General features: G+C 46.1%; 1 protein-coding gene across 1 annotated transcript; it reads left to right on the forward strand.

Annotated features, from left to right (window-relative positions):
* The first annotated feature begins 202 nt into the window (after positions 1-202).
* Positions 203-20,806, forward strand: LOC140391310 (uncharacterized). Its single transcript, XM_072475903.1, has 4 exons — positions 203-305; positions 624-749; positions 2,853-3,014; positions 19,940-20,806. The coding sequence occupies exons 1-4, from the start codon at positions 203-205 to the stop codon at positions 20,392-20,394; spliced, it is 846 nt and encodes a 281-aa protein (XP_072332004.1). The 3' UTR covers positions 20,395-20,806.
* Positions 20,807-21,102: the final 296 nt, after the last annotated feature.

Here is a 21,102-nt window from a genome sequence, read left to right on the forward strand (position 1 = left end):
ATAAAGTCAGCAACTGCTAATGTTGTGTTCCCCCGTCCCCCCCCCCCACCCTTTACCTGTCACCACCTTCCCCCCAACCCACTCAGCCACCCTGCTGGGGCCTGCTGGCATGGGCTCAGTAACACTCCTGGACTCACCTCACCGCCCGGGCTCCATCGCTGAATGACTTCTCAGGGATTGTAACGCCAGCAGTGACCACTTTATGGGGACCAGAGTTGCTGTCGGCCTTTTGATTAACCAGCAAATCCTGGAGGCAGGACATCTGCTTGGAACAGAGCAAAAGCTCAACCAACTCCAATCAGCAGGTGAATGGCCGTTAAATGGTGGTGGGGCGCGTTAGCTGGGGCAGGCACACTTCTGACTTTTACGTCAGAGCAGCCGAGACCTCGCCATCCCCAGTGTAAAATGTAGCCCGTGAGTTCGAATCCCTGCTCAACAAGTGGTGAATTTAATTTCAAGAAATTGGTTAATTGTGGAGTAATACACGGGGTCAGCAAATCAGTGAACTGTTATCACCAGCAATCGTAAACTTTATTTCATTATTCAAATGATTGCATATGATCTTTTCATCCTCAACTAGAAACTCATCTTTACTGATGTGTTTGTTCAATTTTACTTGTTAGATCATGGCGATTTTAATCCATTTGATGGACCTAATGGGGTTCTGGCCCATGCCTTTTCTCCTGGACCTAATATTGGAGGTGATGCTCATTTCGATGAGGATGAAAGGTGGACAAATACAAGTAGTGGTAAGTGTTCTTCCCCATTACTTAAAACTCAATGATCCAAATTCCTGGAGACCTTGTTGGTGGGAGACGGCCACTGCTGCTGTTAGTGCATCTTGGATTGAAAAGCAGTGAATTGCTGTGCCTAATGTTGATTGTATATTGTCTGCATGTTGTAGGTTGCTTCAGTTACTAACTGGTCAGGACATTAATGAAAGTGAGAGGTGTGGGTAAACTTATTTCAACCCATTTTCAGGCCCAAAATGTGCTGTGCTCATAGAATGCACGAGAGGATCAGGTCTGAGGTTTGTCCAAAGCTGGGCCTCTTCCCACATCTGAAGACTTCCAGCAATTTGAGCCTCCTGAGGCAGCTCGTCGGTTTCCTGTGGAGCAGTTTAAGCCAGCTGTGAAGTCAGCGGTTTCCTGATGTATGGGTGGGAAGGGAGGTGGTTGGTGTGAGTAGGGAAAACGGGCTGACAGAGAAAAAACAAAAATGTTGAAGCTTACTGAAGTTACTTAACGCTGCGTACTGAGATAATCTCTGGATCGAAGTAACTAAAAAAAGAAAGTTGACTCCTGATGTGTTGCTGTGGGAGTGAGAAATGCCATTGTGGCCTCACTGATGCCTGTTGTACGGCAGATCCACTTTCATCAGAGATGCTCCATGTTAGGGAGAACTACTGAAGTCTGTCAGCTTTCCAGTGCTACCTCATAATGTGATGTCAGTCCTGCCATTAGAAATCTGTAAGGGTTGGAGAGCTGACATCAAAATGTTATACCCCAATTGCCTTATTTAAAGCATCTAGTCCATCCTCCAGCATGTTCCCAATCCACACTTTGTACCTGACCCCACTGCCATTCCTTGGAAGAAATTTCCACTCGAGTGTAGGGAGAATCTCGATCACTTGAAGAAGAATGATTGGAAAGTAACTACTAATTATCACTGTCAAAAACTGCAGGGGTCACAGGTTAAATGCGATGTAAACTTTCCAATTTCAATACTTTCAGTGGCCTAACAGACTTTGTTATTCGTGCCTGTCACCGGGTCAGATTGGTTAGATTCCCATCTTGTCCACTGGCACAACTTGTATGATTGAGAGCTGAAATATATAATCGGGACATCGTTGGAGACTTTGATATACTTCACTTCTCTTTCACCAATGCTATCAATAAGAGTTAGAGAGAAGGACGAACTTGGATTAAAGTAAAACAATGAATGTCTTAAGAACCACACAGACAAGGAATTACTCTTTTTGAGGCACTGTTACAATTTTGGGATATTTGGCAACCAGGTCACCAAGAGTTAAACAACCAGATCATTGGTTCTGGTAATCTTGGCTGAGTTTTAAATGATTTGGGGAAATCTTCTGCTCAAATCTTGTTAAATTACTTGATTCCTCCAACATTGCAGCAGTCCCATGGAGATGTCAGCCTGGAGGATATGCTCAAACTGCTAAACAGGGGCATAAACCCGCAGTCTTTATTCAATGGCCAGAGTGCTACCTATGAGCCACAATCAATAGTTAGTCAAAATAATAATCTTCAGCAAATTTGAATGTGATGCTCAGATATATAGTGAGACGCCTTGAACAGCATTTTGTCTAGTTGCAGGTGGGAACAATGGCATTGGTGCATCTCTGGGTGAGGTTGATGGAGGCTGCATACTCTGTCTGCTGCCAGCCCTAAAAGTGAACTTGCAGCATATTTCAGAAATCAATGCGATCATTCTCGGGATTGTCAATCCCCAGTGTGTGGAAAAGCTGCAAATTTAAGTGTGGATGAATCAAATCTGTATCAGGTGTTTCAGATCTGAAAACGTATCTAACTGTGTATCAGTTGAATTGCCAGTTTTACTCTACTGCTGTAGAGTGAGAAGACTCCGCTTGTCTTTATTCTTGTGATCATTTTCTGGCCTATTTGAACCTTGGATCACTTTGAAACAATATCAATCTGTGACCCACCTGAAACATAGGTATTTATGCAGTTGTTTTGTTTCTTGATTTTAGAAGCAATTTAAATGAAAGATTGACAGAATCAAAATATCTATGAATAGAGATCATGAAAAAATTTGCTTCATACACTTGTTAAAAAAAGTTTGAACAAAATATTTTAACATTGTTTTTCTAGGAATCAACTTGATGCAAGTTGCAACCCACGAATTCGGACACTCGCTCGGACTCGGTCATACTAATATTTCCGGCTCTGTGATGTTTCCCTTCTACACATTTGTGCCACAAGATAGTTTTGGTCTTTCAAACGATGATATTGAAGGAATCCAGTCTTTATACGGTACTATATTATTGATTTCCTGACTTTAAATTAATCCAATTTCACATGCATTTCACTCGAAGTTGTCAAGCAAAATTGAGCATTTCATCTTTTAGGGAAATATCAAAGCAGATGACTAAACTTTTGAGAAAAGAAGTGGACTTGAAGGAGCATCTGAAAGGAAGAAAGAGAGGTTTAAAATGCAATGTGGTTTACACAGAGAAGTTGAGAGCCTTGGTCACTGATGGCATAGAATCATAGAAATGTTACAGCACAGAAGGAGGCCATTTAACCCATCTTGTCCATGTCCCTTTCTAATCCCACATTCCTGAACCCGTTCCATAGCCTTGTAGCTTAGAGCATTGAGGTGCAGATCCAGGTACTTTCCCAAAGTGTTTAAGGTATCTGCCTCCATGACCAACTCAGGCAGCGAATTCCAGACTCCCACTACACTCTCCGTAAAAAAAGTTCCTCCTCATGTCCTGACCACTCTATCTCTTCCCCTCAATTTTGTATGCCTTAGTTAAGTCACGCCTCAGCCTTCTTTGTTCCAAGGAATATAACCCCAACCTATCCAATCCCTCTTCATAGCTACACGTATCTAGCCCTGGCAACATTCTTGCGAACCTCCTCTGCACTCTCTCCAGAGCAATAACGTCCTTCCTGTAACGTGGTGAACAGAGCTTCACACAATACTCCAGTTATGGCCCCACCAGTGTTTTATACAATTCCAACATTTTATCCTTACTTTTAAATTCTATACCTCTGCCAATGAGGGAGAGCATTCCATATGGTGTCTCTACAACCTTGTCTACTTGCACTGCTGACTTTACGGACCTGTGTACTTGTACGTCAAGATCTCTCACGTCATCTACCCCTCTTAGTATATTCCCATTTATTGTGTACTCCCTAGAACTGTTTGACTTCCCTAAATGCAAGACCTGACACTTCTCTGTGTTAAATTCCAACTTTAATCGCCCAAGTTGATAGTAAATGGATTGAAAGCTGGAAGGTTCAAGGGTCAGAATTAGAAGAGCACAAATATTTTGAAAGGTTGTAAGGCAGAAGAGGTTCCAAAGCTAGGGAGAGGCAGGATCATCAAGGGTCTTGAAATCAAGAATGGCACTTATAAAATTGTCTCATTGCTTAACTGGGAGCCAAACCAGAGTAGTAAGTAAACCCAAAATAAATACACACCAGCCACCCTTACACCACCAATATTTGGCGCACTGTTTAACTGGATGACTCTATCCTCTGGAAAATCTCCTTAAGACCTTTCTCCATTCCATTGTTCTCACCGCTTTTAAAATCAGCTCAAAACTATTCTCGACCAAGCTCTTGCCAATTCTCCTAATTCTTCCACATGATTAGCTGTTAGTTTTGTTTTCTCTTTTACAAATTGTTGGGTGTAATTTCCACAGGGATGTATCGATCTCTTGCCGTTACCTCAGCAGATAAACAGAGGAAACTTTGAAGCAACAACATAAACATTTCATAATGTCATTTTTCTGGAGTTTCTGCTGATTTTCCAGTTAAACTATCTAGGATACCTGGAGACGCCCTCTGAAAATTTGAAATGATTTGATAAAGGATCTTAAAACGGTTACAGCACGGCAGGTGGCTATTCAGGCACCGGCCCACGCCCTTCCACAACATCCCTCCCCCCACCGCACTCACTCACACACACGCAGAGTTTCCATCCTCCTCAAGATTTTGAAAACTTCCATCAAATCTCTCAATTTTCTCTTCTCTAACAAGGACAAACCAAGCTTTTCTAATGAAGCCACATCACTGAAGTCCATGCTTGTAAATCTTTCTTTCACCGTCTCTAAAATCGTCACATCCTTGTGAAGTGCCCAGAGCTGGACAAAAGAATTAATTGTGGCCAAACCAATGTTCTATAAAACTGATCTGTGTTGCATTATTTTCAGTTACGAGTAATGCTATTGTTTGACCATTGCATTTAAGTTCTAGGCGTTCTAGTGCTTTGGGTGTTGAAAGGCAAATGAATTATGAATCATTTAATCTATTTTGATTACTTTCATCGTAAGGGAAACAGATTTTAAGACATAACAATGTTATGGTATGTGCTCAAGTGAAGTTTGAACAAAGGTAGTATATACCAAAAAATGTTATAGTCCAATTGGCGTTTTTAATTCATTCAGTGGGTATAGAATTTGCTGGCAAGGCCAGCATTAACTGCCCATTCCTAATTGCCCTTGAGAAGGTGATGATGAGCTGCTTTCTTTTTTCCTTTAAAAAAAAAAAATTTAGTGTATCCAATTCATTTTTTTTCCAATTAAGGGGCAATTTAGCGTGGCCAATCCATCTAGCTTGTGCATCTTTTGGGTTGTGGGGGCGAAACCCACGCAAACACGGGGAGAATGTGCAAACCCCACACAGACAGTGACCCAGAGCCGGGATCGAATCTGGGACCTCGGTGCCGTGAGGCCGCTGTGCTAACCACTGCACCACCGTGCTGCCCGATGAGCTGCTTTTTGAATTACACACAGCGCATGTGAGATTGAGGCACTCTGACGGTGCTTTCTGACAGTTCCAACATTTTCAGCCAACAACAATGATAATTCCGAGTCAGGATAGTGTGTGACACGGAGGGTAACTTGAGAGCATTTCCCTGCTGACCTTGTCCTTCATGGTGGTGAGGTAACGAGTTTGGAAGGAGTAACTGAAGGAACCTTAGGGAGTTGCTGCAGTGCATTGGTGGTAGAAGGGAGTGACCATTTATGGATGGATTCCCAATCAATCAGGCTGCCATGGTGCTGAGCTTCTTGAGTTTTGTTGGAGCTGCACTCATCCAGGCAAGACTATAAGATGGAGGAACAGAAGTAGGCCATTCAGCCCATCGGGTTTGCTCTGCCATTCAATGAGATCATGGCTGATCTGATATCATCCTCAAATCCACTTTCCCGCCTTAACCCCATAACCCTTGATTCCCTTACTGATTAAAAATCTGTCTATCTCAGCCATTGGAGAGTATTTCATCACACCCCTGACTTGCTGTACAGAACCTTAGTTAGGCCACACTTGGAGTATAGTGCTTAATTCTGGTCACCACACTACCAGAAGGATGTGGAGGCTTTCGAGAGGGTGCAGAAGAGATTTACCAGGATGTTGCCTGGTATGGAGGGCAGTAGCTATGAGGAGAGGTTGAATAAACTCGGGTTGTTCTCACTGGAACGACGAAGGTTGAGGGGCGACCTGATAGAGGTCTACAAAATTATGAGGGGCATAGACAGAGTGGATAGTCAAAGGCTTTTTTCCAGGGTAGAAGGGTCAATTACTAGGGGGCATGGGTTTAAGGTGTGAGGGGCAAAGTTTAGAGGAGATGTATGAGACAAGTTTTTTTACACAGAGGGTAGTGGGTGCCTGGAACTCGCTACCGGAGGAGGTGGTGGAAGCAGGGACGATAGTGACATTTAAGGGGCATCTTGACAAATACATGAATAGGATGGGAATAGAGGGATACGGACCCAGGAAGCGCAGAAGATTTTAGTTTTGACGGGCAGCATGGTCGGCACGGGCTTGGAGGGCCGAAGGCCTGTTCCTGTGCGGTACTTTTCTTTGTTCTTTGTTCTATGTGCCCTGTAGATGGTGGACAGGCTTTGGAATGTCAGAAGGCAAGATATTCATTGCAGAATTCCCAGCCTCTGACAAGCTCTTTTTTTTTGTTCATGGGATGTGGGTGTCGCTGGCTCGCCCAACAATTATTGCCATCCCTAATTGCCTTGAAGGGGCAATTAAGAGTCAACTACATTGCTGTGGGTCTGGAGTCACTTGTAGGCCAGACCAGGCAAGCACAGAAAATTACCTACGCAAAGGACATTAGTGAACCAGATGGGTTTTTACAATAATCGACAATGGTTTCATGATCACCATTAGTTTTAATTTCAGATTTAATTGAATTCAAATTTTGTCATCTGCCATGATGGGATTCAAACTATGTCCCCAGAGACCCTGGGACTGTGGATTACTAGTCCAGTGACAATATAACTACACCAGTGCCTCTCCGTAGAGGCAAAGTATCTTATGCTGGTTCAGTCAATGGTGAGCTCCACTCCAGGGGTTGACAGTTGGGAGTTTACTGATAATAATGCTGTTGGATGTCAAAGGGGTGACAGTTAGATTACCTCTTTTTGTAGTTTCTCATTGTTCAGAATCAATGTGACATGAATATTAACTTGCCATTTAACAGCCAAACTTTGCACAGTGGTTCGAGCTGTTGCTTCACAGTGCCAGGGACCCGGATTCGATTCCCGGCTTGGGTAACTGTCTATGCGGAGTCTGCAAATTCTCCCCATGTCTGCGTGGGTTTCCTCCTGTTCTCCAGTTTCCTCCCACATGTCCCAAAAGACAAGTTTGTTATGTGAATTGGACATTCTGAATTCTCCCTCAGTGTAGCCGAACAGGCTCCGGAGAGTGGCTACTGAGGGCTTTTCACAGTAACTACATTGCAGTGTCAATGTAAGCCTACTTGTGACACTAATAAAGTTATTATCGTTTTTTAAAATAAATTTAGAGTACCCAATTAGTTTTTCCAATTTTGGGGAATTTAGTGTGGCCAATCCACTAAAATGGCGAACGGCAAAGGCTGATGGGAAAGTCAGCCAACATAGACAGAAACCAGCAGCTGCAGGTTTGCTGTGTATTTACCTCTGAAAAGGCCAGACAACATCGATACCAGCGACCATCAGCATAACAAAGTAGCAGCCATCTGCATACTGATGAGCAATCCCCGGGAACAATAAGTAACATTATGGACACACAAAGCAAAGCCAGACTCCTCGGCGCCAGCAGGAGCCAACACAAAGGAGGTGAACGAGCACCTCAAGACCGCCCATCGATCAGGGAACCGCTCCAGCATTGGAGAAAATCGAACCAAGCGATTGGGACAAAGTCCAATCACTTGGGACCAGGTACAGGGTCTGTCCCGAAAGGCGGGAAGCACCTGGGGACTATAAGAGTTAAGCCCCAAGTTCAACTCGCTCTCTTCAGCTCTCTTCACCTCTGCGTCCTGCCCGGGTCACCCAGCAACACAAACCAACATTGACCGTGACCGGTGCAGTGACTCCCGACAAAGTAAGTCTTAATTCAACGCTTGCTACGAGATAGGCGCTCCTAGCTACCAATCCGTACCAACTTCGAATCCCGCAGACTCAGAACCCGAACAAAAGGCCATTTGTTCCCCTGACCTGGTGGGCCAGTCCGAAGTTAAGTATTGGCCTGTTAGTTATAGAAGTAGCTTAGACGTGGAATTTGTGCATGAGTAACGATTACTGTGTATAATAAATGTGCTTTGATTTGAATCTTACTAATCGGTGTATTGGGTTATTGATCATTACTCGAACTTGAACCTCGTGGCGGTATCATAAAGATACCTGGCTACTCGAGAGCAAAGGTAAATCGGTGTTTTGGGTTATTGATCATTACTCGAACTTGAACCTCGTGGCGGTATCATAAAGATACCTGGCGACTCGAGAGCAAAGGTAATAAAACAGAGCAATTGAACCAAGGAGAAAATCAGCAACATTATTTGGCGACATCTGACGAGACCCGATCTAGAAGTGGCATAACCACTCCGGGAGAACCCAAGAATTTGAATTAGAGATCCAATTGGGAACAGTAAACCACAAGCGTTCAAGCAGTTCTGATCAATACTCATAATTCGGAAGTGTGTGTATGCATGTGTAACTATCAGGGCGATAAGGTAAAACTGATAGATTTTTTGTTGCGACAAAACTGTCAGGAGTCTGTATATTGGAAAGTAGTGAAAGCCGTACCCGTATTTACAGCACCGCCTTAATACCCCTGTCCCAAATTTGAAGAGCAGCATTCGGATAGGAAAGATGGCAATGCAGGCAATGCAGCGCCTCATGAACCCAGAGGAATTTGCGGTCGCAGCGACCAGCAGCAGTAGAGTGGGACAATTTCCCATTTGGGAGGAAGTGATCAGGAAATATCTCAAAGGGAAAGGATGGCCCCTTTGGAATGAATTCTGTGACAACGAGGAATCAGGTCCCGGGAGTATAGGACATACTTGGTGGGAGAACCTGAGTGAGATCCACAAAAAGAGCTTAGGGAAAGCTCGCAAGCCGATGGCAATCGTGTCCTGCTTGGCACAATTGTGAGGCACAGAGGAGGTCGTTAGGATGCTCCGGAAAGAGGTAGAGGGCATACATCGAATGAGTAAGGTCGATGTAAGCGAGGTAGAGTGAGAGAATTTAGAATTGAGAAGGAAGTTGGCAGCAAAAGATGGAGAGGTGGAGGATGCCAAAAGGGCACACCAGTCTTGTCTGACGCACTTAAGCAGCTTCCAGTCTCAATATGAAAAGGCCTATCAGGACACGCAACGTGAAGTTCTGGTACGTGAAGAAACAGAAAAGTAGGTAGAAGCATTGCAGAGACAGTGCAGCGACCTAAAGGCAGCGTTAAGAGCACTCCATGCTGCCACCACAGAGCAAAGACAAAGCACGCTAGATCACGCAAAGTGGCGGCAGCAGATTGCAGAGTTACAATCGCTGCTTTCAGTTCAGAAAGGCTTCCAGGAAACCTTTGGAGCGAAATTAGATCAGGAAGACGGCCCTGATTGGGAAGAATTGAATGAAACAGCGCAGAGATATGTTCAAGGAATATGTGCGCAGGGAAAGCCACAAAAGAGGAAAGCGCTCCAACCCCCCACAGAGCAGATAGTTCAGGCTCCAATGAACTCAGTCACCACCCACCGCACAGCCACATCGGACGATGCGGAATTTCTATACTCCACCCCCTTAACAGTGATCCAATTACGGGACGCGTGCAATAAGTGGGGCTGTTTAGCACTGGGCTAAATCGCTGGCTTTGAAAGCAGACCAAGGCAGGCCAGCAGCACGGTTCAATTCTCATAACAGCCTCCCCAAACAGGCGCCGGAATGTGGCGACTAGGGGCTTTTCACAGTAACTTCATTTGAAGCCTACTTGTGACATTAAGCGATTTTCATTTTTCATTTTCATAAGATCACACTGTTCCTCCCCACCATTTCTTTGCCACCATAAAGCATCAGGCGACCATGTACGGCCTGGATGGGCGAGTGCATGTAAAGTTTTAAGTTTAGACCCTTCAGTAGCAGCAGCCCTTCCTGACCCACAGAATGTAGGAGGAGGCACCCTTACAGAAATGCATACCGCGATCCTGGATGCGATCGGGTATAACCGGGGTGACCCCGTAGATGGCCTCAACAAATGTAGGCAAAAGAAAGCCGAGCACCCCACAGCGTTTGCTGGATGCCTGTGGATCCACTTTGCAGCAGTCTTTGGAGACTTAGACCGCGCCCATTTGTCCCCAGACAACATGGCCAAATGGACCCGCACCCTTATCTCCCATGCCACAGAAACAGGACAGAAAGCTTGCGCCAGTTATGATCCCTCAGAGGAGGCCCATTACGAGAAGTGGGTAGTGAAAAGATTGTCCCGTGTTTGGGAGCAATCTATACAAAGCAAACCCGCAGTCAAGAATCCCGAGGAAAAGCAGGCCGCCGCAGATATACAGGCAGTTACCACACACCAGAACCCCGCATGGGTAAATGAAGGAAAGAACAGCCCCCCACCCAAGTCACAGGAGTGTTACAACTGTGGACAGTTGGGACACTTCGCAAGAGAATGCAATTCCCCAGCAGACGGGCACTCTGAGTAAGAAGAAGACAGAGCCCATTCATAGCGTTCGCGCCCGTTCAGATCAGACGGACCTGACCGGAACGGACTGACGGTGTTCGGGCTCCCCCAGTTGGGTCTGCGACACCATTTGGGATAGGTCCGGGCGACAGGTAGTTGCAGCGAAAATTCGGGGACAGCCCTTCGAATTTCTATGGGACACAGGAGGGTCCCGCACCACAATAAATTCCTCCACCCTGTTTCAAAAAGACACGTGGCCCACTACAGCCACCATAACCCTCAGCGGCTTTACAGGCCACTCACAGCAGGGACACATCACGGCCCCGGTACCCATTCAAATCGGCAACATTACCACCAAGCACCCCGTGGTTTTAGTTGACCTGCCCCACACAGCAGAACACATTCTGGGAATCGATTTCATGAATTCCCACAATCTTTCATTTGATCCAGTCAACCAGTGTGTCTGGAAAATGGCGACATCCGCAAGAGCCCCCGCAACGCTCAACATAGGAGAATACGCAAACAAAATTAGCGCAGTAGGCAAATATTGGTTCAACCCGACCACGCTTAGTACGGACAAGCAGGTTAGGGCAGTTCTGCAAAAGAACAGGGCAGCATTCGCGACCCACAAGCACGACTGTGGACGGTTGACTGGCTCCGTACAAATAACAGGACCTGACCCTAGACTCCAAAAACAGTATGGATTTCCCCAAGAGGCAGAGGGAGAAATCTCAAAGGTAATAGAAAGCTTATTAGAGCAGGGCGTACTTAGATCGGTTGCCTCCACTAATAATGCTCTGATTTGGCCAGTGAGAAAGCCCGATGGATCATGGCGACTGACCATCGATTACCGGGAACTCAACAAAATCACTCCCGCAGCAACCCCCACAGTAGCCACAAGTCCCGAGACCATGCTCAAGCAGGGACTCAATTCCCGATTCTTTACGGTTTTCGATGTCAGTAATGGATTCTGGTCCATTCCATTGGCAAAGGCGTGCCAGTACAAATTTGCCTTCACCTTTAAAGCACAGCAGTACACATGGACATGCCTGCCACAAGGCTTCCACAACTCACCCTCCATTTTCCACCGACAGCTTGCAAATGGTTTAGCCAAATTCTCTCGCCCCAAATGTCTGGTTCAGTACGTAGACGACCTACTACTGCAGACAGGCACCAAGGAAGAGCACATTGAGCTTCTGTCCGAACTCCTGGAACTCTTACACTCAATCGGTTGTAAAGTCAACCCCAAAAAGGCCCAGATTTTGGAAGATAAGGTGATTTATTTGGGAACAATTATCACGCATGGTAAATGCGAGATCGAGCATAAAAGGATGGACTCGATTGCTAAATTGCCCCTTCCCCAAAACTTTTCAGCCCTCCGGTCGTTTTTAGGACTGGTTGGCTACTGCCGAAACCACATTAACGGTTTCGCCAGCAAGGCAGCACCCCTCTCAGACTTCCTAAAGAAGGGAGCCCCCTGGGAATGGCTTCCGCAGCACACGGATGCTGTGGATGCGTTGAAGCAATCACTCATAGCAGCCCCTGCACTACAAGTTCCAGACCCGCTTTCCCCTTACGCTATAGAGGTAGCAACCACAGACTGCACCCTTTCGGCCGTGCTCCTCCAGGAACGGCACGAACAGTTAAGGCCCGTAGCTTACGCCTCCAGAATTTTAGATGCTGTGGAGCAGGGATTTTCAGCCTGTGAGAGGCACCTGCTCGCAGTATTTTGGGCAGTTCAGTATTTTTCATATATTACCGGACTGAACCCCATCACAATTCTCACCGAACACCCCCCACCCAACTTTTACTGGACGGACGACTCAAGGACGGTACAGTAAGCCAGATTAGAGCAGCTAGATGGACCCTTCTCTTGCAGGGACGGGACATCACTGTTAAACGGACAAACAAACAGACAAAGACGCACACCTTTTTAGCAGACAACTTACAGTACCCCGGAACCCACCATGAATGTGAAATTATCTCTCCACACCACAACACCCTTTATTGCTAAAACACCCCCCAGAAAGATAGATAGTTCAACTCAGAGCCCCCAGCACACAGACACGTGTGAGCCCATAAAGATCTATGTGGATGGATCTTCCACAGTCTTGGATGGGAAGCGCATAACAGGTTGCGGTATATATGTCGACGACGCGCAGGGACGTGCCCTAGAAGAAATAGCAATAAAACAGCCAGACCACTTAGGAGCGCAGGCAGCAGAGCTTGCGGCCATCACATATATAGTGGAACACCCAGATTCCTTCCCCAGCCCAGCAGACATATACTCAGACAACCTCTATGTCTGCAACAGCCTCACGGAATTCCTGCCCCTGTGGAAAGCAAGAGGATTTGTTTCCGCAGACGGAAAACCCCTCCCCTCAGCCCCATTGCTCCGTCACATTTTAGAGAGAGCACAGAACAGGACTTTTGGGATAGTCAATGTTCGCAGTCACCATCGTTCCTCCCCCCCTGGAAATGTAAAAGCCGACGCACTGGCTAAAGCAGGTTCCAGACATGGATATTGTTGGACACCCCCCGAAAGCGCACCAGTGAGTGTAGTTCAGGTCTCGCAGACAAAGATCGAGGATCGAGTGGAGGTCCAGAAGCAGGACAGCAATCTCAGGGAGATTGTAAAAGGAAAATATCCAGCACCCTACGAGAGATTTAAAAATGATCTGACCATACATGACGGTGTGGTGTTAAAAGACACCCTTTATGTGGTTCCTGAACAGGACAGGAGTCAATTGATTTGTTTGTTCCATGACTGTCATGGACATCAGGGAATCGATCCCACTACAGCCCACCTCAAGCAGCTTTGTTGGTGGCCGAGTTTAAAGGACGATGTTAATCACTACATCGAGAACTGTCTTATCCGCGCCCAGAATAACCCGGACGGATATGCCAAAATGGCTCAGCTTAGCCACACCCGACCCGTTAACGGCCCTGGACTAACCTCCAGATTGATTATATTGGACCATTGCCCCCTTGCAGGAATGGCTATAAATATGTACTCGTGGTGATAGACACGTTTACGAAATGTGTGGAATCATTCCCAGCCCGCACAAACACAGCAAAAACCACAGCCAAGATATTGACCCACCACATCTTTACAAGATGGGGACTCCCCCGCAGCATTGAATCCGACCAAGGCTCCCATTTTACGGGCCGTGTCATGCAGAACGTCCTCACGATATTTGGCATCACCCACAAATTCCACATAGCATACCACCCTCAGTCGCGTGGTATCGTGGAGCGCATGAATCGGACCCTAACATCCACCCTCAGAAAAATGGTCCAGCAAAACAACACCACTTGGGACTCAGTCCTCCTCTTTGCGCTGATATTTTTTAGTAATACAATTTCAACTTCCACAGGTTACACCCCACACACTCTCATGACCGGACGCCCCATGAAAGGCACAGAATCTTTATTAGGTTTACACTTGACCAGCCCCGAGGTGATGGCTCTCACACACGAGAAAGCAGTAGAGCAATTAGTGGAAAATGTTAAAATGGCTCAGCTAGCAGCCGCAGTGAAACTGGGCATAAGGAAGAAACAAAGCAAGGCTTGTTTCGACAAGACAGTGCATGCGACTGAGTACAGTGCAGGACAGCAAGTCATGCTCTCCGTATACAATCCCAGCACATTCCTGTCACCAAAGTACTCAGGTCCGTACTCCATTGCGGACAAAGTAAGCCCTTCCGTATACAAGATAAAGTATCCCAACGGTAAGACTGCGTGGTTCCATATCAACCAGCTGAAGGCATATGGAACACAGTGTAACCACTCACACCACGTCATGCTCGACGCAGCACACCACACCCCGCCCACAGCCAACGTAACCCTACCAACCCCCACCACGTCCAGCCCAGCCACGGACTCGACCTCGACTCCACCCCCAAAATATACACTCCGCCCCGGAACGCCCACCGACTGCAGCAGCAGAGACAGCAACTGTGACTCGGACGATAGCCACAGCACGCCTCCCTACTATCCCCATGAAACAGGACCCACACCCAGCGAATCCAACTACGATCTGAGTGATCCCTTCATGATCACTTTCCTAAACAAACCCCACCACCGACCACCGACCGACCATGACAACCCCGATTCCGTCCCCACACAACTAGACGCCACCTATTGGCACAGAGACAACTCATACAGACTCGTCCGAAACGACGAGAGCGACCCCAAGTCACACCATGCAGCCCTATCAACCTTAATACATTCAAGTGTTTGGCACCCGGGAGAAGATGACGACTTTGAGTCTGACTCCCAAAACAAGAACCCCTTTGCGACCCTGTTCGCAACCGATAACTGAGGTGTCCAGATGATGTTTTAAAAGGAACCGCTTGGGAGAAACGGTGTCCTTTCTGATGGAACTTGCAGCATGTTTTATGTTGTTTGTAGTGTTTTGTTAAATGTCGTATGTCAGACAGGAAAAAAAAAATTTCCACGGCCCCACGCCTTTTCAGCCGAAACCTCTGGGGACTTGCCCACAGAGACTCGCTATTGGCCAGACGCTAGTTCAGAGGAACTAGTTTGTCTGCAGAGACTTGTTAAGGTCCCAGACGCCAGTTCAGCGGAACCCGTCTGTCAGCAGACGCCCATTCATAACTGCTCTTCTGGTTCAAGGAAGGAACCAATACGGCAGCCCCCCCCACCATGACTACATTTCTTGCCCGTTCTTGGCGGTTGCTCAGGCAGTGGAGAAACGGCTTGGGACCCGGCCTGCCTGGGAACCCCCCTCTGGTCAGCTACGCTCGGATAGGGGAGACACGGCATTGGTAGCCATCCTAACCGGGGGCTCCATCCAACTCTTACCCGTCGCGGCCCATACTCACCTCATTTTGGCAATTTTAGTTCAAAAAGTTTTGTTTTGTTTCAGGTAACCCTTAGGTTGCCAACCACATGCTATTTACATCCTGAAACATTTGGATGGTAAATTGCACAGTCTGCGAGACGGCTCACACTGGTTCATTATTTGAAAGTGTGTCTTGTCCTAAAATTCGATTTTTGGAAAAAACAAAATGAGGGAGTCACACATAGTGACCAATTATAAAGGGAATAATTGGCACTAAAGGACAGACAGACTATTGAACGAGATGTTAAACCAAGATAGTTACAGACACTATGCTTGTTTCCACAGAACTCCAGGACCGGAGAAGAGAAGAGAAGAGAAGTGAAAGACGAACAGCCATGAGGACTTCCTTCAGATGGTTCATCGTAATAATGGACATTTGGTTGCGCGTGAACGCGAACCCCATGACCTCAAGCCCCCCAGCCGTTAATGTTTCACTTCCCCACAGTACCCAGAGCCCAGTCACCAGCGACACCGCACCATCTTGGTGTGCCAGGTTTATAATCTGGTACTCTCTGTCATATGTAATAGAAACCTTACTGGTATTGGCGATACTCTGCTGCATCGTGCAGACTATGCGTCTAAGAAAATGGAGAAGGAGAGCCTACCGCGCTCGCACCCCGGTATATAGGATCAGATCCCTTATTTTCGGATACGACCAGACCCCCGGCCCCCGCGATCTATCATAAAGAGCATTCATTTGCGGTTTTATTGTAAATAAAGAAATGTAAAGAAATGTTCATGAGCAAATTGTACGATCCTGAGCTTGACTGCCAAGCCAGGAAACATGTGTATAAACTGCTATGATTTTGTTTGTATGGTTGAGGAAGTTAGAGTGATGAAATGTTTAAGTGAGAGTAGTCTATTAAGGATAGTTAGAGGTTCCCAATTTTTTGTTTTGTAATGCATGTCCCTGTTTGACATAGCGCCCCTTAGAATTGTCAGTTAAAATTTTTTTGGATATTTATGGTCAGTGTAGAGGCCATGAAAGAAGTGCTCCCCAGGTAAGGGAATGGAAAGCAACATAGTTATGTGATCCTTCACGCTTCGCGTTAGGATCACAAGGAGGGATTGTAGCCACCTAAATTGGCCAACTCCCAATTTAAAATGGCGAACGGCAAAGGCTGATGGGAAAGTCAGCCAACATAGACAGAAACCAGCAGCTGCAGGTTTGCTGTGTATTTACCTCTGAAAAGGCCAGACAACATCGATACCAGTGACCATCAGCATAACAAAGTAGCAGCCATCTGCATACTGATGAGCAATCCCCGGGAACAATAAGTAACATTTTGGACACACAAAGCAAAGCCAGACTCCTCGGCGCCAGCAGGAGCCAACACAAAGGAGGTGAACGAGCACCTCAAGACTGCCCATCGATCAGGGAACCGCTCCAGTATTGGAGAAAATCGAACCAAGCGATTGGGAAAAGTCCAATCACTTGGGACCAGGTACACGGTCCGCCTCGAAAGGCGGGAATCAGATTTTCTCCTTGGTTCAATTGCTCTGTTTTATTATCTTTGCTCTCGAGTCACCAGGTACCTTTATGATACCGCCACGAGGTTCAAGTCCGAGTAATGATCAATAACCCAATACACCGATTAGTAAGATTCAAATCAAAGCACATTTATTATACACAGTAATCGCTACTCATGCACAAATTCTACGTCTAAGCTACTTCTACAACTAACAGGCCTATACTTAACTTCGGACTGGCCCACCAGGTCAGGGGAACAAAAGGCCTTTTGTTCGGGTTCTGAGTCTGCGGGATTCGAAGTTGGTGCGGATTGGTAGCTAGGAGCACCTATCTCGTAGCGAGCGTTGAATTAAGACTTACTTTGTCGCGAGTCACTGCACCGGTCACAGTCAATGTTGGTTCCTGTTGCTGGGTGACCCGGGCAGGACTCAGAAGTGAAAAGAGCTGAAGAGAGCTGAAGAGAGCGAGTTGAACTTGGGGCTTAACTCTTATAGTCCCCAGGGGCTTCCCGCCTTTCGGGGCGGACCCTGTACCTGGTCCCAAGTGATTGGACTTTGTCCCAATCGCTTGGTTCGATATTCTCCAATACTGGAGCGGTTCCATGATCGATGGGCGGTCTTGAGGTGCTCGTTCACCTCCTTTGTGTTGGCTCCTGCTGGCGCCTAGGAGTCTGGCTTTGCTTTGTGTGTCCAAAATGTTACTTAATGTTCCTGGGGATTGCTCATCAGTATGCAGATGGCTGCTACTTTGTTATGCTGATGGTCGCTGGTATCAATGTTGTCTGGCCTTTTCAGAGGTAAATACACAGCAAACCTGCAGCTGCTGGTTTATGTCTATGTTGGCTGACCTTCCAATCAGCCTTTGCCGTTCGCCATTTTAAATCGGGAGTTGGCCAATTTAGGTGGCTACATCCTGCACATCTTTGGATTGTGGGGGTGAAACCCAAGCAGATAAGGGGAGAATGTGAAAATTCCACATGGACAGTGACCCAAGGCTGGGATTCTAACCTGGATCCTTAGCGCTGTAGGCAGCAGTGCTAACCACTGTGCCACTGTGCTGCCTACAAATAAAGGTTATTATAATTATTATTATATCAGCAAAACGATTACTACTTCGTGAGTTAGAACTGAACTTAACACTGTGTAATCAGCAGAAAACACCGAAAACACACCATTTCTTACCATATAAAAGATTGAAGATCATTAAATAAGCAGCCATACTAGGTTAATTGCTGTCAAGGGTCGTCACACCTAGCTCATCCTCTGGAATTCACTTATTTTGTTCATATCTGTTCCAAGGTTGTACTGAGGTCAGGAACAAACGCTCCTGGTGAGATCCAAACTGAGGAACAATGAATAGTTTTTTGGGGAGTAAGTGTTGCTTGATAGCAATGTTATCAGCCCCTTCCTTCAATTTGCTGATGGATGGGAGCAGACTGATGGGGCAGTAATTGACCAGAGAGGATTTGTCTTGCTTCTGCTGAACAGGACATCCCTGGCTAATTTTCCACTTTGTCAAGTAGATGCGACGCTGTTGTTGGACTGGAGCACGAGTCTTAACAAGGCCCATGGCTATATCCTGTCTCTTCAATCATGTATTGATTTCTCATGGAGCAAATCAAATTGGATGAAGACTGCCAGCTATGATGGTGGAGACCTCAGCAGGGGCTGAGGCTGACCATCCAATCGCCACTTCTGGTTGAAGATGGTTGCACATGTTTCAGACTTGTCTTTTTCACAAAGATGCTGGCCTCTTTCATTACTGACGATGGACTGTTTTGTAGGCCACCTTCTCAGTTAAATTGTTTAATTATCCACCATGACTCAGGGCAGGATTTGATCTGTTGTTTGTAAGATCACAATATATAAAACATGCTGCTTCCCCCCATTTAACACTGATATGTCCTATTTTGTACCTTCACCAACTTGACAACTCATTTATAAATATGCTTGGTGATGCTCCTGGCATGGATCTCTGAATTTGACGTAGAGTGTGTCAATCTACCCACAGAAAACTCAGGTGCTCTGTCTTCAGTGTTCTGGTGTTAAATTTGGAATCTGATTTCCAATAAGGCTTGATGTGAGCCTCCTGTCCATAGAGGTGTTCATCAGGGAGAACTAGTCACAGATCACATATCTCACTTCATTACCCCAATTAACTTTGAAGTAGGGAAACATTTTAAAACATAACCATCTTATGAAACCTTAAACAGATAACACAGTACCTGCTGCATTCCCCTTTATTGCAACTATGTCCTTCAGAATACAGCCAACGACGCCGAGGTCCCAGGTTCGATCCCGGCTCTGGGTCACTGTCCGTGTGGAGTTTGCACATTCTCCCCGTGTTTGCGTGGGTTTCGCCCCCACAACCCAAAGATGTGCAAGGTAGGTGGATTGAACACGCTAAATTGCCCCTTAATTGGAAAAATGAATTGGGCACTCTAAATTTTTTTTTAAAAATACAGCCAGTCATGGTATTACTGAGCTACTCTCCGTGATGGGCATTGAAGTATCCAACCCAGAGTACTTTCTGTTGCTTTTGTGCCCTCAGTATTTCTTCCAAATGGAATTCAGCACAAAGTACTGATTCATTAACTATGTTGGTCTATCAGGCGTAATCACCAGGTTTAATTGTCCATGTTTCACCTGATACCACGACTCTTAATGGGGTCAGAAGTCAAAGTTGAGGATCCCTGAAGCTCCTTCCTCTTGACTCTATATGTGTTGTCATCTCTGGTTGTCTGTCCTGCTGATGGGACAGGAAGCAGCCAAGATTGATGACTGGAAGAGTCTCGGACATTAGCTGAAAAAGTCAGCTGAGGCTCAAAGGATGAAAATAAATTTAAAGTGCCATTAAAACTTTCCTTCAAATTACTGTATTTACATTCTAACAATTTTCCTTTAATTTCACGTTATTTAAATATTCATATCCCTTTCAATTTAGGTGCTGCAGTTGGGACAGGCGAAGCAAGAAGCAAGACGTCGACACAATCTCCAAGCCAGACTTCGACACAGACACCAACTCAGACATCGACACAGTCTCCAAGCCTGACTTCAACACAATCTCCAAGCCAGACTTCGACACAGACACCAACTCAGACATCGACACAGTCTCCAAGCCTGACTTCAACACAATCTCCAAGCCAGACTTCGACACAGACACCAACTCAGACAATGACACAGTCTCCAAGCCTGACTTCAACACAATCTCCAACCCAGACGTCGACACAAGCACATAGCCAGGCGTCAACACAATCTTCAAGCCTGACTTCGACACAATCCCCAAGCCTGACTTCGACACAAGCACCTTTAAGGGCCCTTCCTGTTGATTCCTTTATTTCCCATTTCTTTTACTTTGTCGTTATCATTTTAATCCATGGGTATTTAATGGGCGTCTAAGTCGCGCTGAGGAAGTGAAGAATTCTAAAGTTGCAAAATCGCACACTGTGCCAGTGAAGATTTAGATTTTCAACAGCAGAACTCAGAATTAATGACACCTGAGTATTTAGAGGGATTTGCTTCGATTGGTTGGCTGATGGGCCATGAATTGGCCAAAAGCCATATTCTGCCGGGCACCAGGTGGTGATTGGGTCCTACCCATGTGGGATGGTTTTCAGGGAACCTAGGAAGGGACAGCGGTCTCTCTTTCTTTTTCTCTTTCTCTTTGTCTTTCTCTCTTTCTCTTTGTCTTTCTCTCTCTCTCCCCCGCTCTCTCTTTCTCTTTCTCTCTCTCTTTTTCTCTCTCTTTCTCTTTCTCTTGCTCTCTTTTTCTCTCTCTCTTTTTCTCTCTCTCTTTTTCTCTCTCTCTTTCCCTCTCTCTCTCTCTCTCTCTCTTTCTCTTTCTCTCTCTCTTTCTCTTTCTTTCTCTCTTTCTCTCTCTCTCTTTCTATCTCTCTTTCTCTCTCTCTCTTTCTCTTTCTCGCTCTCTCTTTCTCTCTCTCCCTCTCTCTCTTTCTCTCTTTCTCTTTCTCTCTCCCTTTTTGGCTCACTATCTCCAAAAATGCTACCTACCTGCTGTATTCTGAACCTGAGGATACGTTTTTGAGACCTTTATGAATCTACAGACTGAAAACAAAATTCTCCAACTAAGGGCGAGACTGAAGAAAG

Source organism: Scyliorhinus torazame, chromosome 15 (genome assembly GCF_047496885.1).
Source record: "Scyliorhinus torazame isolate Kashiwa2021f chromosome 15, sScyTor2.1, whole genome shotgun sequence".
Taxonomy (NCBI): Eukaryota; Metazoa; Chordata; class Chondrichthyes; order Carcharhiniformes; family Scyliorhinidae; genus Scyliorhinus; species Scyliorhinus torazame.